This window comes from Castanea sativa, chromosome 2 (genome assembly GCF_040712315.1).
Source record: "Castanea sativa cultivar Marrone di Chiusa Pesio chromosome 2, ASM4071231v1".
Taxonomy (NCBI): Eukaryota; Viridiplantae; Streptophyta; class Magnoliopsida; order Fagales; family Fagaceae; genus Castanea; species Castanea sativa.
This window is the reverse complement of record NC_134014.1, coordinates 52,134,048-52,159,860: the sequence shown is the minus strand read 5'-3', so window position 1 is coordinate 52,159,860 and position 25,813 is coordinate 52,134,048. Positions and strand designations below refer to the sequence as shown.

Below are 25,813 nucleotides of genomic sequence, written 5' to 3'. Positions count from 1 at the left end.
TCTCCATTACAATGCCTAGAAAACCTCCCCTTCCACCATGCCAATAAATCCACCACCCTCTTCGGCATAAACCAATGGACCCCAAATAGACAAAGAGCTAACATCCAAAGGTTTCAGCCACAGAACAGTGAGCGGTGCAACATTATGAGTTGTTAACATGAACCCCGATTAGATGGCTGGTTCGACCCATACAACCTGATTTTAGTGTCATCCTAATTGAATAGTTTTGAACGCATGGTTTATTAAAAATATATATATATATATATATATATATATATATAGATTTTTGATAAGTAATGGTATATTAAATATTTTATATGCTCGCTTTCTCTATATGTCTCATTCTCCTTGCTCCTATAAACCCCAAGTCTGTAATTTAGGTATTCTCTTGAAAATTGTGTTAGAGCCAGTTAAATAGCAAAATACGTGCAGCATATTTATAAGTTTGAATTTTTTAGGGTGATTATACCAAAGCCCTTTTTCCTAGAGTCATGTATATATATGCATGTATTTGGGACATTCTTATTTTCTTTCCCTCTTTCGAAAAGTAATTTGGGTCTAGCACATTTAATCGTCGTGGGATGTGGGGTTTCTTATATAGGCTTCCATGTTTTTGTATTTCCCTGGGTACTTTAATATTTCAGAGACACAAACTATAGTGGTTAATATTCTCACGTTAATATATATTATAAATCAACAACATTTTTTCCCACACCGCCAATAAAACCTTCGATCTGTTAATTGAATTTTAAGTAGCTTCAGCTTTCTTGGTTCCCGTGAAGAGTAGTGATTGACGATTGTAATGGAAAAAGTAGTTTTTAATGTTATGCAACGGGGGTTGTACCTCCATATGTTAATTATTGTGATTGAATTCTTCATACCAAGATTTTTGCTTTTAGTTTAAATGAGTGAAAATTGTCATTCTCATTATAATTTTGTTTGCTTACTCTATCTATCTTAAGTTTCATCCTAATTAATAATTTTGTGGACATTCATTAGTTATAACTATGGACATGCTTTAGTTGTGAGAAGAGTTTTCAACGTTTCCATAGTCACATATTGGAAAATGCATGCGGGGAAGAAAGTCAGAAATATGTAAACTGTGATTTTGGGGGAGTTGGGTCTACCAAGAAACATTGTTCAAAAAGAAGAAGAAAAACATCCTCACATGACCATTGGAAATAGCCTTGTTTAGTGCTCCATCAATTATGTAATGTACGCACTCTTAATTTTTGTAGGACAATAGCAAATATGGATTTGAAGCTGGATTTGTCCCTCCACCCCTAATAAACTTTGAAAATAGCCTGCCAAGAGACCTTATGATTGTGAAGATGCCTCAAGACAGTTAACCACGAAATCAACTCCATATATTGAAAGTGGTTCAAGTCTCCAGCGACCATATGTCAATAAACTCACATCATATCCCACACCGCTAGATAAAATCAAACATTGGGTAGAAATGTTGCCGATTTCGTCATCTTTTGGAGGTTCATATGGCGGCAGGTTTTCAAGTTTTGCTTCAAAGAACGCCGAGATTCTCTTTAGCTTTAATGATTCTTTCTTGACGAGATTCTTCTAGCTTCCTCAAGTCTTCCATTTCTTTATATTTTTCCCTCGTACTTGCACCCCCTATAGAAAATGTAAATGAATGTAAACCTGAGGATTTAGGAGACAAGAGTGATACTGGTGGATGAAAGTGATGCTTGTAATGGGGAACTCATATCATACACAGTAGACTCTAGGTGCTACATTGGAATTCAATCAAAGTTGCCCAGGTTTGGTTTCGTATTTGCAAGAAACATCTTTCACGTTTTTTTAGGCTAAATTTGTATGAAATATAATTGATCAATTCTCCCTACCCTCGTCTCCCTTTTTTGTGTGATAGTTGTGGACGCTCAAAATGTAATGGTGCAATTGGCTACATTGGCTCCATTGGAAAGGACAAGTTTGGAGAGGAGATGACAAAAAATTTGTCTTCAGCGGGTGTTAATGTGAGTTTCTCTTCGTCTTAGACTTACAACTGTTCTATTTTGGTTATGTCTTCACCTTCTTCCTCATGTTAAGACGATTATCAAAATTGTAATCAGGTACATTATTACAACTGAATTTTGGTTATGTCTTCGCCTGATTTTACCTTCACTCGTGAAATTGCGGACAATGTATGCTAAAGTAAGTGTTCTATCTTATAACTTTTGACGAGTCAGCTATAAATTTTGCTGCGTAAAGATACTTGGTGATCTTTCACAGAAGCTGTACGTTTCTTCTCACACGATTGTATTTATTCTTAGGTTTGGAGGTTCATTTACATTTTCTATAGGGGGTGCAAGTACGAGGGAAAAATATAAAGAAATGGAAGACTTGAGGAGCAAGAAGAATGTCGTCAAGAAAGAATCATTAAGCTCAAGACAATCTCGTTGCCGCCGAAGCGAGAACTTGAAAACCGGCCGGCATATGAACCTCCAAAAGATGACAAAATCAGCAACATTTCTTCCCAATGTTTGATTTTATCTAGCGGTGTGGGTTATGATGTGAGTTTATGGACATATGGTCACTGGACACTTGCACAACTTTCAACATATGGCGTTGATTTCGTGGTTAACTGTCTTGAGGCATCTTCAAAGATTTATGCTCTCTTTTTTCTTTTTCCTATCATAAAATGTATTGGTGTACCAAATTAATAACCTGTGATGTTGTTGTTGTATTGGTGCAAGAGTCTCCAAATAAATGATGGATACAATTTTCAGATACCTATGCTATTTATGTTGTAACTTCTTGAGTTCCAAATAATATATGCATAATTTTATGTATACAAAAATCTAAATTCTTCTGTTGATAATAAGCCATGTATATAAGGCCAGTAGCGTGCCTATGATATAAAGAAACTTAACTATTTAATTGCAGAAGTTGGAATTAAACATTAAAGATTACCTTAATTTTTGTTATTTGATAGTGTTTGGGAATTAGTTATTGAATTTGGAAAAAAATAATAATAATTCCTTTTCGCACAATGAGAAAAAACATAAGCCAGTGTAAATCGATTTTTGCTTTTAAACTCAATTTCCTTTTCAATACTTTTCTATGAAAATCAAGTTTAAAAGGCTTGATTTTTGCTTCAAAAATATAGTGGAAATCGAGTTTAAAATGCTCGATTTTTTCTGCAGTGGGATTCTCAAAAATATTGTGGAAATCGAGTTCCAAAGACTCGATTTCTACTGGGATTTTGTTTTTTTTTTTTTTTGGTTGCAGCTACAGCAGCGGTATTTAACCCTCAGCCCGTGGCATTAACTCTCACAGAAACTCACACCCTCAGTAACACACAGAGAAAACCTAAAACAGAGCTCTCAGCCTCACTAACTCTCACTCACTCACCCTCACTAACTCTCAGTCACCCATAACTCTCTCACACCATAACTCTCTCACACCACTCACTCTCACAAAACCACATTATCCACTCTCACTGCTCTTCCCTCTCAGCAAATTCATATCTAAGGTAAGGGTTTGCATAATTTGATTGTCATTGTAGTTGGGTATGTTGTCTATGGGTGTGGGTGTCAGAGTTTTACCATTTATTTTGTAGATAGTTAACATAACTTAGTTAATTTATCGATATTGTGAATTATAGAACTTGGTCTGATTTGGTCTGATTTAGTCTGATTTGGTCTGATTTGGTCTAATTTGGTCTGATTTGGTCTGATTTAGTCTGATTCGGTCTGATTTGGTCTCATTCGGTCTGATTTGGTCTGATTTGGTCTCATTCGGTCTGATTTGGTCTAATTTGGTCTGATTTGGTCTGATTTGGTCTAATTTGGTCTCATTCGGTCTGATTTGGTATGATTTGGTATGATTTGGGCTAATTTGGTCTGATTTGGTCTGATTTGGTCTGATTTGGTCTGATTTGGTCTAATTTGGTCCATTCAGTCCACTTTGTTCCATTTTGGTCAGGAAGATCCATCTTTGTGTACTTACATATATAATTGGAGACAACATGTTTAGGTTGAGAGCCCTTATTCAAAATCTAAATTTATTAAAACAAATTCTCGAGTTTGGGGGTCAGCTGTCCACCATTGCTACACTGATATTCATAGTGCTACATATGCTGCTCAATAGCTCGGCACTGTTGAACCCTATCTAGTCATATCATTCACACTCACGTCAATACACAGATCTGCATCATTTTGCAATGCACTGTTTTCAAGGATGCAGAAGACCCCTGAAAAGTTTATGATGCATTTAACACAACTCGGTATTGTCTTGTCAAGTTCATGTCGGATGAAACACAAGCATGCTAAATACTCTTCACATGAATACTGTTCGGTGAATAGTCATAGCAAGACACCGCAACTACTACCGCCTGAATAAGAGAATCTCACTATGACATTGGGAACATTTGAACAAAAAATTTGTATCGTGGTTTTCCGGCTGTATTGACATGACAAGCCTGAATATGTTAAATTTTATTATTGAATACACAGTGGAATGAGGTTATAAATGTACCACAATTCTTTTCTTATTCCTACACCACTAACTTTGTAGGTTGAGTAAGCTATGAGTCGCAATGCCTCAACATCATCTCGTACACGTAGAAACAAGTTTCAATCTACTTCAACAAATGAATTATCACAAGTTCCGGCAGATCAACAACTACAAACATACACGTACCACTATGGAGGGAAATGGGTTGGAAAGAAGAGAGATTTCGTTAATATGCCAATATACACGTACGAGAGTCTTGGAAGCGTTGGCCACATCATGGTCGGCAAACCTACAAAACTAAGTACGTATACCACCGCAATGGAGTTCACCGTAGTAGCGGAACCACCATGGTCAACCCTATACGAGAAGAGGTGTGAGTTGGAGGTGTATTGTCGATGGCACGGGTTACGAGTTCCTAAGGCACGCTCGGCCGAGTTACCTAGAGATGAGCCTCGCCAACATACTTGCTCGCCTTGAACAAGAGAACAATCAAATGCAAAGGCGGTTAGACCGTTTTCATGCAGTCCAAAAAGCTAGGAAGCATCTAAAGGGGAAGGCGCAAGAGCGAGCCATGAAGTCTATTAATGAAATTACTGCGTTAGATGATGAAAGTGACATTTCGTACTTCTCGCATTCAAGCAATGATGACTTCCAAAAATTTCTACCTACGAACATTCAACGTTGTTGTTGATGTCTACACGTTTTGTGCAGACTGATCTGTTGTTGATCGTGAGGGCAAATGATCCTATTGTTCGTTGTTGGTATGTTATGAAAAGATGTACTTGTATTAGTGTTTGCAAGAATTATAAGTGCTTGGTGAAAATTATGGTCTAAACTCAATATTCCGTGAGTAAAACTCGCTTTTCTAAAGTAATACTGAATGTCATTATTTAAATTCTTTGACAAATTCTTTGAAATCAATTCGTCCATCTCCATTGTCATCAAAGACTCTGATCATCCTTTGGCATTCCACTTCCAAAGGTTCCATGAGCCCCACTGAACAGATCTAACATTTGAAACAACTAAACCACCGAGCTTTTTTTCTCAAATCAAATAATTTCCTACACGTCACGCCTTAACTCTCTGCTTTTGTTTCTTTTTTTTCTTTTTCTTTTTCCTTTTTCTTTTTCTTGTAAATTTTAAATAAGATACAATTTTTAACCTTAGCATATCAATAAACTTCCCTATTTGACAACAATTGATTTGAAATGACTGGTGGCAATATTTATCCCATATTTTAAATTCATGGTTGAAATCTTTTTAGATCATTTAGATGAAACACTAGTTGAAGTTATGTGATGAGAGGAAACACTAGTTGGAAAATTATTTTGCGATGTCAAGTATTCTAAAATCTGACTCAGGACACTTTTTGGAGACATTAGCTCTTTCACATGCAACATAACATGCTATAAACTCAAACATATGGCCTATGTCTTTCTTAGAAGGCCATTCTTCGACCAATCCACTGACATCTTCACTATCTGACCTCTCTGTCTGGGAAATGTCCCTATTAAGCATACAAATAAGAGAGTTCACTGTATCTTTCTCCAATATATTTTGACATCCATTGTGGGAGCAGGGAGGAACAGTAAATTGTTATGTTCCCTGCTTCTCCCTTCTTGTTGAAGTTATGTGATGAGAGGAAACACTAGTTGGAAAATTATTTTGCGATGTCAAGTATTCTAAAATCTGACTCAGGACACTTTTTGAGACATTAGCTCTTTCACATGCAACATAACATGCTATAAACTCAAACATATGGCCTATGTCTTTCTTAGAAGGCCATTCTTCGACCAATCCACTGACATCTTCACTATCTGACCTCTCTGTCTGGGAAATGTCCCTATTAAGCATACAAATAAGAGAGTTCACTGTATCTTTCTCCAATATATTTTGACATCCATTGTGGGAGCAGGGAGGAACAGTAAATTGTTATGTTCCCTGCTTCTCCCTTCTTGTTGAAGTTATGTGATGAGAGGAAACACTAGTTGGAAAATTATTTTGCGATGTCAAGTATTCTAAAATCTGACTCAGGACACTTTTTGAGACATTAGCTCTTTCACATGCAACATAACATGCTATAAACTCAAACATATGGCCTATGTCTTTCTTAGAAGGCCATTCTTCGACCAATCCACTGACATCTTCACTATCTGACCTCTCTGTCTGGGAAATGTCCCTATTAAGCATACAAATAAGAGAGTTCACTGTATCTTTCTCCAATATATTTTGACATCCATTGTGGGAGCAGGGAGGAACAGTAAATTGTTATGTTCCCTGCTTCTCCCTTCTTGTTGAAGTTATGTGATGAGAGGAAACACTAGTTGGAAAATTATTTTGCGATGTCAAGTATTCTAAAATCTGACTCAGGACACTTTTTGAGACATTAGCTCTTTCACATGCAACATAACATGCTATAAACTCAAACATATGGCCTATGTCTTTGTTAGAAGGCCATTCTTCGACCAATCCACTGACATCTTCACTATCTGACCTCTCTGTCTGGGAAATGTCCCTATTAAGCATACAAATAAGAGAGTTCACTGTATCTTTCTCCAATATATTTTGACATCCATTGTGGGAGCAGGGAGGAACAGTAAATTGTTATGTTCCCTGCTTCTCCCTTCTTGTTGAAGTTATGTGATGAGAGGAAACACTAGTTGGAAAATGTGACAACTAACGAAAATGTTAGATATCTAATGGTAAATGGCAACAAAATTCTAGGAATTGGCCCCGTTAAAAATCGAGTTTAAAAGAATCGATTTACATATATAAAATCCAGTTTAAAACCCTCGATTTACACTGAAAAGCCGCCTTAAATGGCGCCTTTAAAAATCGAGTTTAAAAGCCTCGATTTACATTAGTTACCCAGTTTTTAGATTTTCTAAAATATCAAAGGAAATCGAGTTCCAAAGACTCGATTTCCACTGAGATTTTTTTTTTTTTGGTTGCAACTACTGCAGCAGTAAACAAGATTTAGTTTTTTCCCTTCCCCTACAGCAATAAACAACTAGATACAACCAATCAAAGGGAGTAGTACATCAAAAACAAACAACCGGATTCAAACAGTTACTATTCATTGCTGGCTAGGGAAAAGCTGCACAACGCAACTAATGTGACAAGCACAATGGATAGCAAATAGTTCAATTACAACAACATTCAACAATAAACAAAATATAGAAAATAACAACTAACTAAAATTAACATAGTCTACATTCGGCAACAACATTCAACAAAGAAAAAAAAACACTTGTACATAACCACAACATTCAGCACATGCATATACAGAAGATAACGACAAGTCCCACGTACATTGCCAAAACTTCAATCGGGTCTTCGCTCGCCTGACAAACATGAAAATACAATCGTTAGTTTCCAAATGCGAAGAACAAAAACCAAATGAAATTCATAGCATATTATATAAAAACAGTGAGAGCACTTGCCTAGTTTGTAGCACTACCACTTGTCGAAGCCCCACGAGAATTGGGACAGCTTCTACGGTTATGCCCCTCTTGATGACACACTCCACATCACTGCCTCGGTTGAATCTCCCTCAAGTTCGGATCTTCCCTCCGGCTTCCCCGTTCTCGTCGTACCCCATCCATTTCATTCCTTATTCTTGAGGCCACAGGACGACCTTTGGCCCGCAACAGCTGTGGGTCAGGCACCCACCGTGGTCCGCGAACGTCCCTCCACAATGACTCTGACTTTGGCACCACAAAATTATGTGAATATGTGTGAATGGCGTTGTTCAAACTATAACATGGGTCAATATAGCTGGTCGCATCGAGGTGCGTACTTTGGAGAACTTTAATTGCGTGTGAACAAGGGATCTTCAAGCTTTGCCACTTTCTCGCAACCACATATTCTACCAAATACGTGTACTTCATGATCGTGGTTTCCCCTCCACCTCTATGGTCGTTGTACGGGGTAAGCACTTGATATACACCAGTTTCATGATTAAAATTCCTCACAAGTGTGACCTGCAGCTTTTCTGCGCATTTTTGTTATAGATCTCCATTGCATAATCACTCCACACCTTACCTCGAGAGAGATCTTCCGCAATTTTTTTATGTCGATCGTGGAAATATGCAACAAGTTTGGACCAAGTAAATTCAACCATTGCCGCAATGGGCAAACCGCGGGCACCTTTCGCACCCCATTAAAGCACTCGCAGATATTGGTTGTCATTGCCCCGTAACGTCTTCCACCATCATGTGACCGAGTCCATTTGTCCAGATCCTCACCGGTTAAATATGTATATGGCATACAACGTGCAACATGGCGACTAGTAGGGTCTACACCCTCGCAAATTAATCTCGGCCTCCTTAATGAGTTGCATTATGGATTCAAATTTAGCTTCTTGGGTCGCATATCCAGCTTTCAAGGCCAATGCCTTTAGAATCGGGTCATCAAAGCGTCTGTTGAAGTTGCTAGCAACATGTCGAAGGCAATATCGGTGATATACCTGTTCGTTCCGTCCCTCCCTCTAGGCCACCGTCGAATGGCGTTTTTGATACCTTTATGTCGGTCAGAAATAATGCAAATGCCATTGGCAGGTGTAACATGCTCAATCGAACCCCTGAGACACTCTAAAAACCACCCCCAACTAGCCTCTGACTCCTTGTCCACAACAGCAAAGGCAAGAGGCAAAACCTTTTGGTTGGCATCGGTTGCCATTGCAATCATCAAAACCCCTTTGTATTTACCATACAAATGAGTCCCATCAATACTGATCACTGGCCTACAATATTGGAATGCAGCAATGCATGGAGCAAATGCCCAATATACATAACGTAGTAACGCAGAATTCTCGTATGGCCTAGGTATGGTGTGATAGTTGTACTGGGTACCCGAATCCTGATCCAAGTATGCCAACAATAACTTTCGCAACCTTTGGTAAGACTCCTCCCAATCCCCAAATATCTTAGCAATTGCCTTTTGTTTTGCGTCCCATACTTTATAGTAAGAAAGCTCATGTTTATACTTAGTATGCATGATGTCCCATAGATCTTGTATACGAGCAGTGTGATTTTGTCGCAATTTTCCCACAATTTCTGATGCAACAAAATTAGAATCCATCATTTTACCGTCTCTTCGCAGGCCAAAGGGTATACAAGTGTGTGGACCCACATAAGACGTGACCATCCATAGACCATTAAGTTTAACCTTCATGAATGCCCCAACGTACCACTTGCAGTTGTCGTCAACGCATGCAGCACACAATTTAGTTTTGGTCGACCTCCGGATTATAAAATTTCTATTATCATTTGCTGCGTATATTATCAATGCACGCTTCACCGCCTCTTTATTTGCAAAAGACAACCCTTTATGGAAATGCATCCCATCTTCCCAAGTAGAAACAAATGGTATCTGAAGACGTGAAGGATCAACCATATTTTCCCAAGTATTTGCGTAAAATGAGTCGGCAGGAGGTCTGTAGGCAGTAGTCGTATTTGTATCATGCTGGATGCCAATATTATCATCTGCATCACCTTCATCATGGTACTCCATATTTTCCTCTTCAAAATTGGGAACAACTTCATGGTCATCCATATCGTTCTCAAAGTCGCCTCGCTCAATCCTCTCTTCGTATTCATCCACGTGATCAATATTTTCACCATCATTCGCGGCATGATCTTCGTCTTCGTCTTCCTCCTCTAAATGTGTCTCTTGAGGATGGAGGGGTTCACCAGTATTGGCAACATGATCTTGAGATGGGAGCGTATAACCTCCCATTGTATACCCTCCCATTGTAGTACATCCATCATCTAGGGCTGTAAATTGTAAAGCCGTAGTTGTTTCTTGCACCACCTCAGTATTTATGTCAACAAGCGGCTCCGAACTTACGTACAACTCGGAGCATTTACTTGGGGCATTTTTTGGATCCTATTAAACATCATCTTTACATGTTTGTCTTCTTTGATCGCCATATACCCGTAATTTATCCGTTCATGAAGGACTTCTTGTGGGTAACGATAAATAATCTTGATGTCATACCAAGCAGGGTTCAAACTCAATGAGTGCATTATTTTGCTCTTCAAATCATCCAACGTCTTCAACTTACGACGTATCATCATGTAGTAGCATTCAATACCCGGCCCTCTAAATGGGAATCCGTCAATCTCTCCAGGATTGTCAAGGGGTCCACCATAGTATACATTTATATCAATATTCTTCAGAGATTGTGAACCTATTAGAGAGTAAAGTATAATATGTTAGTGACATATTTTATCTCTTTTATTTAACATCAATTAGAAACCCTTGAATATCTACTCAAAGTACAAAAATTACAACTTCTCACCCCACAATTGCATATACTCACCCCACGTCACATACAGACACACTCAATAGTTATCATTTCGTACTCAAACAAATAAAAAAATTAAAGACAAAACTCACCCCCATTACAAAATTTCGACTCAGTTCTAACAAAAATAAAAATAAAAATAAAAATATCAAACCAAACAACAAAAGTCATGACGATGTGCAAATGAATGAGTGCAATTTGATCATGAGCAATCAAAATTAGACATATCATCTAATTTCAAAATCAAGGCATTAATATACAGTTAAATATACCATATGTGATATACAAACTCAAATTTAATACAAATTATGGAGAAAAGGAAGCAGATAAATTCACCGAAAGCTACCAAAAAGACTTCCTAGGTCATGAATAATATATATATATATATATATATATATATATATATATATATCTTTCTCCTCACTTTCTAAAATAGATATATATATATATATATATATTTATATAAATATAAATATAAATAAATATATATATATAAATATAAATATATATATATATAAATATATATATAAATATATATATATAAATATAAATATATATATATATATGTATGTAAATATATGGAGAAAAGGAAGCAGATAAATTCACCGAAAGCTACCAAAAAGACTTCCTAGGTCATGAATAATATATATATATATATATATATATATATATCTTTCTCCTCACTTTCTAAAATAGATATATATATATATATATATATATATTTATATAAATATAAATATAAATATATATATATATAAATATAAATATATATATGTATGTAAATATGTAAATATGTAAATATGTAAATATATATATATAGGTAAGAGTGAGGAGAACGTTACCTGACATGAGGATGTGCAAATATGCTACTAGGAATGTATGAGAGTGAAGAGAGGAGCAATGTTTGTGTGAGAGTTGAGAGAGGAGCAATGTTTGCTGAATGCATATGATGAGATGGTTTTACTGAATGTGTGAGAGAGGAGCAATATTTGCTTTTCCTATACAGTTTTTTTTTTAAGATTCCTGAGAGACCTAGGAGACCTATTTTCTGAAGAAATACACGCATGCCTTCTTTTTCTGAAAATTCACGTGCCTTCTTTTTCTGAAAATTCACGTGAAGGTTGGACTAACTATTTCATTCAACACCAGTCAAATTTCAGACCACTATTTCATTCAACACCAGTCAGATTTCAGACCAGACTACTGAAGACTCAAGACCTCAGACCAGACCTACATGGAAGTGACAGATGGGAGCCAACGCTGGGGTAAGAGCCCACCCTGAAAATCGAGTTTATGAGACTCGGTTTCCATTTCAGGAAACCGAGTCTTTAATACTCGAGATCTAAGAAACCCAACGCTGTGGAAACCCTGAAAATCGAGTTTATGAGACTCGGTTTTCATTTCAGGAAACCGAGTCTTTAATACTCGAGATCTAAGAAATACACACCTCCCGCCTTTTTCTGAAAATTCACGTGAAGGCCTTCTTTTTCTGAAAATTCACGTGAAGGTTACTATTTCATTCAACGCCAGTCATGATATAGTTTCAGCCTTCTTTTTCAACACCAGTCAGATTTCAGCCTTCTTTTTCAACACCAGTCAGATTTCAGAAAAAGAACCAATCAGATTTCAGCCTTCTTTTTCAACACCAGTCAGATTTCAGCCTTCTTTTTCTGAAAATTCACGTGAAGGTTGGACGAAGGTTGGACTAACTATTTCATTCAACACCAGTCAGATTTCAGACCAGACTACTGAAGACTCAAGACCAGTTTCAGACCAGACCTACATGGAAGACTCAAGACCAGTTTCAGACCAGACCTACATGGAAGTGACAGATGGGAGCCAACGCTGGGGTAAGAGCCCACCCTGAAAATCGAGTTTATGAGACTTGGTTTCCATTTCAGGAAATCGAGTTTATGAGACTCGGTTTCCATTTCAGGAAATCGAGTCTTTAATACTTGAGATCTAAGTGGCGTTTACGTGGCAAGAATCGAGTCTCTAATACTCGGTTTAAAAATCGAGTCTATAAGACTCGATTTATAGGTGGAGGCCACCTGGCAAAAAACGCCACATCAGACTCGGTTTAACTCAAAAACCGAGTCCTAAAGACTCGATTTTTTGGCCTAAAATCGAGCCTCTGAAAATCGAGATGTTAGTTCATGATATAGTTTCGGAACCGGGCCTGCTAACTATATAGTTGGGAATTGAGGGTTATTTTGCTATTTTCTCCATAAAATGAACTAATGAAGTACCCATGGCATGACAACACAGTAAAGCGTATTTTTCCCCCTAATAAATATATTGCCTCGACTACGCCACTGACAGCGTCGTTTGGCCGCGGCAGCCACCGGCAACTCCTCTCTAAGCCAAACGAATCCTGCGAAGAATCTAAACTTAAAAAATCTCTAACCCTACCTCTCATTTCTTCACTCACTAATTTCCTCAACCAAGTACCCTCACTGCAAAAATTCCTTTTCCTCATAGACGCAGCCAAAAACCATGTTGCAGAGGTACACAGTTTTAATCACATCTTCGACTTAAATCTAATTCGAATTATCTCTTCTTTATTTTTCATTCGAGAATGATCAATTTCTCTCTTGGATTTGCAGGTCGGTTCTTCAACTTTCATCTCGCCGAGCTCTTCGAAGAATCCCTAGGCAGATTTCAACTCAGGCATGTAAATAAATCAACAGTTTTTTTTTTTTTTTGTTACTTAGTTGCTTCAACATCTCTCGCTATAACTGCAATACATAATATTTCTCTGACTTCATGAATTGTGTTTGCGAATGTACTTGTTCTAGTGACCTGAATTTCAATCTAAATTAACTTTATAATGTTGATTTGGTAAATCCTGTTGACGATGCCGATGACTAGAACTCGTTTTTATTATTCTTTTGTTGTGATTGTTGACAAAATTCGCGGCGACAGATACCTGCATTGCTTTCTTCTTCGAGAAAGGAATTCTCAAGTGTTCCTCCTCAGGGAAACGCGTCATCAAAGCCTGGTTCTACAGGTAAGCCGCCTGAGTCTGGGAGTTCGTTGCCAAAAGTTATCATTGGCAGTGTTGCGGTTGGTGCTGTTTTCTTTGCAGCTTATCAAAATGGCTATTTAGATCAAATACTTGGTAAACAGTTGAAGGAAGATAAGGTTGGTTTTGAGTATAGAGATGTGAAGGATATACAAAAACCAGCGGGGCAATTAGATTCTCGTGGAAGCGAAGAGCTTAACAAGTTTGATAACAAACATCCGGGAGAGCAATTAGGTTCACTTGAAAGTCAAGAGTCTAGCAAGCTGAGTCCTGATGCTGATCAAAAGTCTGAAGGTCTTTCAGATATTCCTCATTTTGCAAGTGAAACACAAGGTGTGGATCAGTCTCAGGTGCAAGATAAACCCGGCATAACACCTGTAGAAGTTATCAGCCCTGTTCAAGAGAAAGAAGTGTCGGAACATGCTCAACTTCGTGCAGAATCAAGTGATCAAAGTACAGAATCTGGTATTTCATCGAAAGAGAGTCCTGACATAAAAAGCACAGAGGAAGATACTCGGAAGACACCGAATGAAATCCATACTACGCCTGTATCTACTCAGGATGGTGCTGTTTTACAAGAAAGCGACACACAAACTTTGCCACACCCACATATTAGCACAGAGAATAGACCAGAGGTACTCCGTTTGTCTCTACTCGATGATAACAATTACTAACTTTGATGCTAATTGTTATATATCTTACAATCTGTTAGCTTTAGTTCTTGTACTATTTGTATTTTATATCTTGTTCAAAGTGTTCACCATTGTGATGATGTTCAGTTCTTTCAATAAAAGTCTTATTACCTATCAAAAAAACAAAAGTTTCTAAACAATGCAATTACTGTCAAAAGTGGGTCAGTGTAATTTTGACTCAGTTTTGTTTAAACTTGTTACCCCCCACCCCCTTTCCCTGTCTCCTCTTTTATTGCTTACCTTCTCTTGCAAGACACAGTGTGCATTTCCCAGCTAGAAAAAGAAAAAAAAAAGGGTAAAAAGGAAAGGTGTTTTCATGGGTTTGTAAAAATATATATGCCATTTCTGTAGCATTTTAGTAAACGGTGCATCTCTAAATTACCTAGGCACGGGGAGGCTTCATAATGAGGGTCTTTTTTTTTTTGGGGGGGGGGCGGGGGGGGGGGGCTAAAAATAGTAGTCAAAACAGTTTCAGGACATCAAATTGCTTTGGTATTCCCGTGATAAACAATTGAGTAAAAACTAAAGGTGGCAACAGCACCACAAGCAGCCATGATGGATTATGAGCGATTCTTCTCCCTTTTTATGCTTATGTTATCCATACTTGTGGTGTTGTGCTTTAATACTATGCTGTACACCTGGAAAATCAACTTTTCTATTTTTTTTATCAAATAAAAGATCAATCTGCTTGGGTTTTGTATAAAGTTGTTTCTGGTGATGCCCTGTTTCAGGATACATTAGGTAATGTTTCAGAACCACTGGGTTCTCTCCTTGAGGAATATCATTTAAAGGATGAAACTGAAGACATCATTGCAACTTTAATAAGTCAGGGACCGAATGGATACAATCATTTTCCCAATGAAAAAGAGGTTGTTATCAGCATTCATTGTTATATTTTTTGCTTGTACAATTACATTCTTATAGTATTGCTGAAAAAATTTGTTCAATTATTTGTAAAGACTAAAGAGTAATGTTTGGTTCTTTGGGACGATAGGATCTAATTAGTTCAATTGGGGAGTTGAATGATGGTTACATAACCAAGGATGGCAAGTTGGTCCTTGATTTCTTACAAGCCATTCATGCTGCTGAGAAAAGGCAAGCTGAGTTAGATGCTCGTGTTTTTGCAGAAGAAAAGAGAGCATTGAAGGTTTGGACTATTGCACAATTACTGGCATAATCATGATTTACAGTTTTGGGCTTTCATATATGCATTACCAGTTGGTGTAATAAGCTTTGTACTACGTTTTAATATATATATTAATATTACTGCATTTTAGGAGAAGTATGAAAAGGAATTGAAGGATGCAGCAGCTAGGGAACTCATGCAAGCAGAGGAGGTGGCAATGTTGGATAAGGTTGTAGAGATTTACAACCTCTATTTTTCATTTTGTTTGTTTTTGTTTTATATTTTATTTTTTTCTTTTATGATATCTTGCTGCAGTTTCTGTATGGTTGTAGGGGCTTTAGTGGAAGGAATATGAATAGGATTGGGGATGGAGCAAATTTGGCACAGGAAACACTTTCTCCTAGCCCATTTAAATAGAAGGGAACTTCTTTGCAAACCTGCCATAGCCACTAAATAATGTTGGTGGCCGGGGGCAGAACTGCATTGAGAAACTTTGCAAAAATTCAACTTTCACCTTATATTTAGCTAAACTTTTCAAAAAAATATATAGAGTCTGTTTGGATAGAACTTATTGCTGAAAACTGAAAATACTATAGCAAAATAATTTTTAAATGTGTAAAAAGTATTGTTCATGCCAAAAATCACTGTTCATTGGCCTAAAATCACTGTTCATGTCCAATGAACAGTGACAGACACGCTGAAAAAAAAAAAAAAGAAGCCAAACGTGGACGCTGGACGTGGAAGCTGAATCCAAACACATTCATGATTCCCCCCCCCCCCCCCCCAATTATTGAAATCCTAGTTCCACCCCTGTTTGTGGCTGTTGTGAAAATTTATGAAGTTAGGCTGGGTGGAGCCCTCTGTGGCATAAAGATTTATACCTGTAACATCATTAAACCATTTGGCACTTAAAAATTTAAGATATGTTACTTACCATTTTTTTAAAAATTTTGAAAAACTTATGACTTACTACATTATTCACTAAAACTGTTGCATATAGGAATGTACCCATTTCTTGGGATCCATAAGGGCTTCCGTGTTTTAATAATCATGTGAAAATGTCTAGCCTACTTATACGAAGACTAATGAGTGTTTTTTTTCTCTGACTTAGTGTTGGATTTGTAGTGTATTTCACAATGTAAAGAAAAGAAAATATGATATAAATGGAGAAAAAGATTCTCTTTATTAGTAGGATAAGGACAAACTGAAAAGTAAGAAAGAAGGAGAAAAACACAGAGCTTAAAATCCAAAAACTTGGAAGTTCAGTTTCGAAAGTGTCATTCCCCTTCGTGGTTAATGAGCATATTTATTTGGGCTAAGTTGACCTTGAAATATCACCCTTTCCATAAGGCAGCAATTAATGTCAAGTAAACTTGGGGGAAAGCAGTAGCAAAAATGGAGATGGATTCAAGAATTCTTCTCTGCTGATAAAGACAGACACAGACACACACACACATTCACATGCACTGTTTTGTTAGCTATTTCAGTACCTATAATCTACTCATGACCATCATAAATTGACTTCTTCTTTTTTAACTAATTTTTCAGGATTTAAAGAGGGAAAGGGCAAAAGCAGTTCTTGCTCTTAATGCACTTCAAGAAAAATTGGAAGAGAAACTAAAGATGGAACTTAAACAAAAGGTGCAGTTTAAGCTTTATACTGTCAAAATGGAAATAGATATATCAGTTTCTGATTACTATTGAATATGACCTGCTTATCCTTGATAATTTCAGGAAATCGAAGAAGAATTAAAGTTAAAAAAACTTCAGGAGCTTGCAAAAGCAGAACTTGCTGCAGCAATCACAAGTGAGAAGGCAGCCCAGATTGAGAAAATGGCAGAAGCAAATCTTCATGTAAGATATTCACTGACGTCTCATTAAAATGAATAGATGCTGCTACATGTTGAGCTATGGTTCTATATTTCATATGTGTCATTCTCTTTTCCTTTTCTAATAAATTATATACTTAATAAATAAAAAAGTTCTATATTTTCAATTTGTTGCACATATTTACTCTTTAAGAAGGGAAGATTAAATTAAGAATCTGATGCAAGTTTTGATTTTTAGGGTTATTATCAGAGAGAAAAAAAGAAGAATTTTAGGGATATTTCAGGAAATGTAGGGATGCTTGTAATGGTTGCTTGATAGATGATTGCACATAAAAATTTGAAGTCTATAGAGGAAATCTTGTAAAAGAGATTAGTTTTGAAGATAAATCATCTGCTGTAGAGCATATACAAGAAAATTACATTCAAAACTACACCTTGCATATATCAATGATTTAGTGCGCTCGTTGATAAAGTTTGGAAAGAACGGGAATGATAGAAGCTAGAAGCGGGTGTTGGAATCTGAGATTCCTTAGGGATCTCCATGATTGGGAGCTAGAAGGGGTTAATGAGCTGATGGATTTACCTTATTCCACACAGGTTATAGAAAGGAATAAGGATTGTTTACATTGGAATCTAGATAGGAAAGGGTGGTTTAGTGTTCAATCCTATTATGCATGTTTGAGATGCGGGCCTACATTGATGTTCCCTTGGAAAGGTTTTTGGGGTATTAGGGTTCCACGTAAGGTAGCTTTGGTTTTTTTTTGGGACAGCAACTATGCATTCCATTCCGACTGTAGATAATCCTGTTAATCGGAGGCTAGTGCTTGTGAATAGATGTATAATGTGTAAGGGCATTAGTGAAACAGTTGAGCACTTGTTGTTGCACTGCATCATAGCTAAAGAGCTGTGGTCTTTTTGCATTTACAGCTTTTGAGGTACTTTGGGTGGTGCTAGGCTAGGTACTTGATTTGTTGATTATCTGGAGAGAGGCATTTAGATGCCACCAAAACAAGGTTTTGTGGCAAGCTACTCCGAACTACATTGTGTGGACCATATGGAGAGAGGAATTGCCGAAGTTTTAGAAAATAGCTTTTTGAGATCCTTGTTTGAATATTGTACTCATTTTTTTTTTTGATTGGGGGCTGTTTTGTAGTTCTGGTGTTTGTTTTTTTGGACCTCATGAGCATCCATTTATAATTCTTTAAGGGTGCTCACAATTGAGCAATCTTTCTAATAAACTATTCTCCTACTTATCAGAAGAAAAAAAAAACAATGGTTTAGTTTCTCACTGCAATGCTGTAATCTAATATTACTGACAATTACAAGTCTGCCAATGTCATTTTGAGTCATAAAAGTAATTACTTGATGTTTGAAGTTCCTAAATATAGAGAAATGAAGAAAAAGACATGACTAGGGAATGCAGTAAGAGGTATAAATAACAAGATATTACTTAATGTTTGGAGTGAAGAATTGATATAGAATTCAAATATTTTAAAATTTAATACTAATGTTAGTATTTAAAGATGAATAAAAAACAAGAAAATGGGTAAAATAGGTGCAAATAATAAAAGTGATTTTGAAGTTATAAATTACAATAAAACACATAATCCATGATCTGCATTTGCGATTTATAGAAATTTGGAAATTTGAAGGTTTCTAATGTTCTAAAGCACTGGATATTGTGTTTACGCTTAACCCTCCTTCTTTCTTCTTTATTTTTATTTATTATTTTTATTATTATTTTTTAGCAAATAAAAAAATATTTTATGGAAAAAATAAAAAGTACACCAGGTGTGTACAATGTATCTTCCTGATGTATATTTATCTCCCATTCTTAAGAAAATCCAAACTTCTACCTGGGATGTATTTGTGTTGTATCCATGGTGCTAATGGTAATACTTTCCCTTGGAAGAGTATATCGTGTGTCAAGGCCCCTAAGAGGGTGTCTTTCCTTTTGTGAACTGCTGTTTGAGTTAAAATTCTTACTATTGATAACCTTGTCAAGAAGGGCTTATCTTTAGTAGGATGGTGCTGCTTGTGTCAGTGTAGTGGGGAATGGTGATCCATTTATTGCTTCATTGTGATGTTACTTATGCTTTGTGGTATGAAGTATTTAACATGTTTGGAGTTCAGTGGGTGATGCCTTTGACGGTATTATCACTTTTATTTGGTTAGAGGAATTGGTTTGAAAAGCATTCTTTGGATATTTGGAATGTGGTGCCACCATGTTTGATGTGGTTAGTGCTGAAGGATTGCAACTCTCATACATATAAGGATATTGAAAGATCTCTATATCAGTTGAAAATCTTATTGATTCGTACTTTTTTTGAGTGGTCTAGGGCTTGGGGTTTTACACATTGTACTCTTATTTTTGAGTTTCACAATTATCTTAGATTTTCAGTTTTATTCTTTGTAATTTTTGAAGATACTTTGTATTCATCATCGTGAAGATGACGTAATTCTCTTTTTCAATAAAATTTCATCAATTACTTATCCAAAAAAAAAGTATTGGTGCTGTATCCTTGCTGTATTTGTGCCATATACATTGTATACATACACAGATATGTATGATGTATCTGATGCATATCCCAGCATATTGGAGGTGTCTCAGAGTCTTGATCAGCAGGTGTTTAGTATCTGTGCTTTAACAGCCAATGAACTCTAACTCAACCGATATCTCCCCCCCTCTTATAAGTGTTAGGTGGAGGGTGAGGTTGTGAGTTCAAGACCCATCGTGTGTGTTTTTAACTTACCAATTAAAAAGTGTCTGTGCTTCAATAGAGTTTTTGGCATAGACACAGAATAACACGTTTCTATCATTTTTAACAAATCTATATCATGGATTAGCATTAAAAAAAAAAAAACAAATCTATACCATAGGAATTTCGTGGTAGGTTTGATTTTGCTATACTAAACATCAAGTGAATGAGATTGGAATCTTGAAATATTAACAAAAAAGTTGTGCATTTCCATAGATGTAGATGCTCTGAAAATTATAAAAGACAACCAATCTCGTAGTTTATCAGGGCAACATGTCTTATTTTATATATCTATAGTACTGCTTATCCCCCCCCCCCCCCCCCCTAAAAAAAAAAAAATTAGACTTATCAAAATATATCTATAGTACTGGTTTAGAAAGAGGGATTTGCACATCTAAAGTAACCCCAGAAAGACCTTAGGAACAACTCCGTAAAAGTCAAAAACCCACCAAAAGAAACATTAGAGAAAGTCGTACTGGCCTTGTAGATAATGTGTTCCATGGGCCACTCACTTGTTGCTCTGTGTAATGATCAAGGCATTTGAGATATAAGTCTGATAAGTTCTATTTATCTGGCTGCATGCTTTGATTTTTTTTTTCTTTTTGGTAAGCATGTATGCCTTAATTCTAACTTCTAAGAGTCTTGAAGCTACAAAGCTTTCATTGAAGCCAGAAACATAACTGAAGCCTGAAACATAACTAAAGCCTAGAAGGAGATGATAGTGGTTAATTTTTTGTAGCTTCTTTGCTAAACTCAAACTTGCCAAAATATTAGTTTGTATTATATATTTGTAGCCAAGAGCCTTGTAACTCAACTAGCTCCTCATGATGTTTCCAACAAAGACATCCAAGGTTCAAATCCCCCAACTTCCAATTATCGATTTATCAACAACAAAAAAAACCCTTAGTGGTGGGGGAGGGTGAGGATATCTTGATTTGGCAGCTGAATCGTAGTGGTGTTTTTGATGTGCGATCCTTTTATATTGCTTTATTGAAAGCCCCCTCTGTTTCTTTCCCTTGGCAGAGCATTTGGTGTGTAAAGGTACCTAAAAGGGTATCTTTCTTTTTATGGACAGCTGCTAGGGGTGGGATTCTTACAATAGATAACCTTGTTAAGAAGAATTTGCCCCTTGTTAATTGGTGTTGTCTTTGTAGGCGTGATGAGGAAACTATGGATCACATTTTGCTTCATTGTCAGTTTGCATCTGCTTTGTGGTGTGAGGTCCTTATTATGTTTGGGGTTCAGTGGGTGATGCAAGATACTATTGTTTCTCTTCTTTTTGCTTGGAGGAATTGGTTGGGAACTGACTCTTCTAAGGTTTGGAATATGGTACCAGCATGCCTTATGTGGTTAGTATGGAAGGAACGTAATGCCAGAACTTTTGAGGACATTGAGAGACCTATAGATATGTTGAAGAATTTGCTTGCTAGGACTTTGTTTGAGTGGTCTCGTATTTGGGGACTTACGCATTGTAGTTCCCTATCTGATTTCCTTATCTCTATTAGACTTTCCTTATGATTTGTATGTTTTTGTTTCCAGGGCAGTGAGTTTACAATCGTAAACACATTGTTCTTTTTCATCAATAAAACTCTCATTATCTATCAAAAAAAAAAAACCCTTAAAAAAAGATGTTTTCATATAATCAAATTATTCTCATGATATTGTAGATTGCATATCGCAGGAATTAATATGTTTTTACCCATTTGACTCCCTGAATTGTTAAATAATGGACACTAATTTAGTTCTCTCTTTTCTAGATAAATGCCTTGTGCATGGCATTTTATGCACGATCGGAAGAAGCTCGTCAGAGTCACTTTGCTCATAAGCTTGCCTTGGTAAAATTTTCATCTCCATGTTATCCTGCTTTTGTTTTGTTTTTTGTTTTTTTTGGTGTTGTTTTTTTTTTGTTTTTTTTTTCTTTTCATCTTCATAATTTCTTGTTTTTCCTCAAATTGTTCTTTTTGTTATTCTTTTAAGGAAGAGTAATTTATTTTTTTGATAAGTAAGAAAGATATATATTCAAAAAATTGCTTTATGCAGAAAGAGCATAAAGCAAACTAAAGATTAAGGAAGAGTAATTTCTCATTATATTAAATCATTTATATTTTATTTAGGCTACCACATTAACATCTTAGCAATTATTTGTATCTGGGTCTTACAGGGAGCAGTGGCACTAGAAGATGCACTTTCTAAAGGACTGCCAATTCAGACAGAAATAGATGCTTTGCACTCTTACCTTGATGGCGGTGATAAAGACCCAATTTTAGATTTGGTCCTATCATCCCTTCCCGAAGAAACACGTAAAAATGGCACAGATACACTATTGCAATTGAATCACAAGGTAATTTATTTGTTTGTCCTATCATTAACATGAATGGTGGTGGATTTTATTTCTCCTACTATTAACTACTTATCAAAAAAAAAAATTCTCCTATTATTAAGCACAAATACTTCTTAATGCTTTTGATTGTTATCTTTTTGTAACCTCACTGGGACTTGCTTCAATAACTCTATTAATTATTGCTAAAGAGCATAAGTTGCAGTCCTTCTAATATAGTACAATAAGCTGATTACAAATTTTTTTTATAGCACTTTTATTTGGTTAGTAATGTGTGGCTGTCTAATTTATTTTAAAATATTTTTTTATTGATTTTTGCATTGTTATATGCTAATGTCTAGTCTAAGAAATTATAAATGATTTCATCAAGTCAAGCTTGAAATGTATAACATCTTTTGTTTCCAAAAGATGAAAGCTGTGAGGTTGGGCCTGCTTTAAAAATATATATATATATATATATATATATATATATATATATTTATATATGTCCAGCTAATCAGTGATGATGTTCTTTATTCATTTCTTCATTTGATAGGAGGGTCTTTAATTATGAGGCTATTGCATCTGTTAATGTCATATTCTATGTTTGCTAGTAAGTTTTCCATTTCTTCTTCCCCCCCCCCCCCCCACTACTCTCTGCAAAACCTTGTTACTTTCCACTCCACCCTCCCTTTTTCTAGGTCAATCTTAACTCAATACCTCCTCTCTCTCTCTCTCTCTCTCACACACACACACACACACACACGTCTAATGTGAACAGTGTGAGTTTTCAATTTTGCATTTGATGGCTAATTTAGCATAGATGTTCATATTATCATATTCTGTTGCTGGATTAGTTGCTATTGTTGCATTAGGCTTCGGTTTTAAGCATTAGTGCTAACACACCTGTTTATTTGGCCATCAGTGGTCTAGTTGAAAATCTTGGTTCTAAAATGTGCTATCATAGCATAAGTTTCAACATCTTGGTGTTTGAAATAGTGAATAAGAGGAATGTTATTGTTGAATATGATGAGAAGATGACATTTTTTTATATAACTTATCTTTCCTATACATTGAACATTTTTTTTTTTTTGGTTGTTTTAAGCAGTCTTGACAATTTTAGTTGCCAATTTCCTGTCTATTGTAGATGACAATTTTTTAAAATATAAATTAACTTTCCAATTGATTAAACTTTTTTATTTATTCATTTAAAAAAAATTGTTTTAAGCAGTCTGGAAAAATTTATATGCCAATTTCCTGTCTATTGTAGAAGTTTCACTAACTTTAGAAGTGAATTATAAAGAATGCAATTTTTTTTAATTAATTCTATAAATAAAGAAGTAAATATTTTTAAATTGATGAAAAAAAATGAGAGCTCTGAACATTCTTTTTCTTTAAAGTCCTGTGAATTCCTTTCTCTCCAAACAGTCCACATCAAAAGAAGGAATTGCGCTCCACAGCTAACCAGCCCTTCTGAAATAGCAGCCATCCCTTGATGTCCCCCACCACCGTATTCTGTTATGGTCACATAGTTGCCAAAGGCGTTGGTTTGTTGTTGGACCATGATGACTTTTTTGGCCTCCATGTTAGTACTCACAAAAGTCTTGGAATCAGCCTGTGTGAGTTCCAACCAGGTCTCAAGGAGCCACTTAACACTGTTTTGTCCCATGAATACCAATCTAAGGAAGTATTTGCCCCTCATGTATTCTTAACATAGAGATGTTAACCCCCCTCTTAGGGGAGGGCCTTTTCGGAATTGTGTTCTGTAGCCTGTGCAATACTTAGGGGAGGGTCTTAACGTAAACATCTGCAACCGGCGAGGGAAGTCTGGGGAAGGTGCTGGTGATTCCTTACAGCAGAGGAATACTTTTTGACTCTCTGAAAACTTTTTGCCTCTTGTTATCAGCAAGTTTCCTCATGACTACTTTGTTGCTGGACTTCTAGATAGAGCCCAAACATGTTTTTTCTCTCGCAAGAAAAAGAAATATTGGTGAGTAAGAGAAGGGAAAGCAACAATAGAAAACAAAATTGGCAGAGGAGGGAATAGAAGGTCCAGAAAAGAATTTAAGGTGGAAACTGGAGAAGGGTCTTCTTCTTCATTGGCTGCAAGCCTGCTGCTAAATTGTATGCCAAATTTCTTGTTAGTTATCCACTCTCATGTGCAGTTTTTGGAGATTATGATTTAGTTAATGCTCCATTGGTTCAGATTTTCTGTTTACTACTTCCTTAACTAAAACATGTGGCATATAGGATGAGGTGACTAGCTGTTTGAGCAATTTTCTTAGATTCTTGTAAATAGATATCATTTAATTGATCTTGTTGCAAATGTTTGAATTCTTGGGAACCATTTAATGTAACTAATGGATAGCGATGGATGTTGTTGAATACTTAAAAGGAAGTTTTTGGTAGAAGTGATTCATGTTGATCTGTGTATGCATAGATGCATAACACATTAAAAGTTTTTAGTAAAAGTGATTCATGTTGATCTGTGTAAAGTGTAGATGCTCAACCCGGCTATTGTTCCTACTGTTCTCACGATCATAAAAAAGTTTTTAAGTCATACTAATTCCAAATATTTTTACCAATATCCTTTTGTAATTTCTCTATGATCTTATGATTCTCACAGTTTGATGCCTTGAAAGTGACATTACGGCACTTCAGCCTGATCCCACCAGGTGGTGGTGGCATCCTTGCACATTCTTTAGCACATATTGCATCCTGGTTAAAGGTATGCAAATAAGAGGCCTACTCTACCCTTAAATACACACATAACTCGCTCATTTTAAAGATAATTGACTTTGGCTTTTGGCTTTTTGTTTAGGTTAAGGAAGTTGATCGGTCAGGTGATGGGATTGAATCTGTCATCAATAGAGTTGAGGGCTATTTAGCAGAAGGAAAACTTGCCGAAGCAGCAGCTGTTCTTGAAGAAGGTGTTAGAGGAACCCAATCTGCAGAAATAGTTGGTGATTGGCTGAGACAAGTAAGGAACAGGGCTATTACGGAGCAAGCTTTAACCCTGCTTCAATCTTATGCTACGGCCATTAGCCTTAAGTAAATCGTGAGTTTTGAATATCAACTGATTCATTGATTTTGTAGTTAAGTTTACAAAAATGGTCTGGTTTTTTCAGACTACAGGAAGAACAAGATGACCTCTACCCTTGAGGCTTGAGCAACTTTTACTTCACTGCAGTTTTGTATGTAATTGCAATTTCTATTTACTGACTCTGTCAGATCATGATCTACTGCCTCTGAATAAATTTGTTTTCATTACCTAAAAACAAA

The 25,813-nt window shown here is 36.3% G+C and overlaps 1 protein-coding gene and 1 long non-coding RNA gene across 2 annotated transcripts; both read left to right on the top strand.

Moving 5' to 3' along the window:
- Positions 1-1,545: 1,545 nt before the first annotated feature.
- On the top strand, positions 1,546-2,392 carry LOC142623751 (uncharacterized). Its single transcript, XR_012842217.1, has 4 exons — positions 1,546-1,775; positions 1,886-1,991; positions 2,088-2,169; positions 2,289-2,392. It is a non-coding gene; the product is annotated as an uncharacterized LOC142623751 (long non-coding RNA).
- A 10,620-nt stretch (positions 2,393-13,012) lies between these two features.
- Positions 13,013-25,813, top strand: LOC142625633 (MICOS complex subunit MIC60, mitochondrial). The gene is made up of 12 exons (XM_075799297.1): positions 13,013-13,290; positions 13,390-13,453; positions 13,709-14,443; positions 15,232-15,369; positions 15,495-15,647; positions 15,778-15,855; positions 17,175-17,267; positions 17,361-17,480; positions 21,972-22,049; positions 22,376-22,555; positions 25,158-25,259; positions 25,353-25,813. Exons 1-12 carry the CDS (start codon positions 13,280-13,282, stop codon positions 25,584-25,586), a joined length of 1,986 nt encoding a protein of 661 aa, XP_075655412.1. The 5' UTR covers positions 13,013-13,279; the 3' UTR covers positions 25,587-25,813.

Excerpts from the sequence above, each read along its gene's own strand:
- LOC142625633 (XM_075799297.1), top strand. Across the intron at positions 15,370-15,494 it reads ATTTTCCCAATGAAAAAGAG|GATCTAATTAGTTCAATTGG; the intron begins GTTGTTATCAGC and ends TTGGGACGATAG. Across the intron at positions 17,268-17,360 it reads AGATGGAACTTAAACAAAAG|GAAATCGAAGAAGAATTAAA; the intron begins GTGCAGTTTAAG and ends TGATAATTTCAG.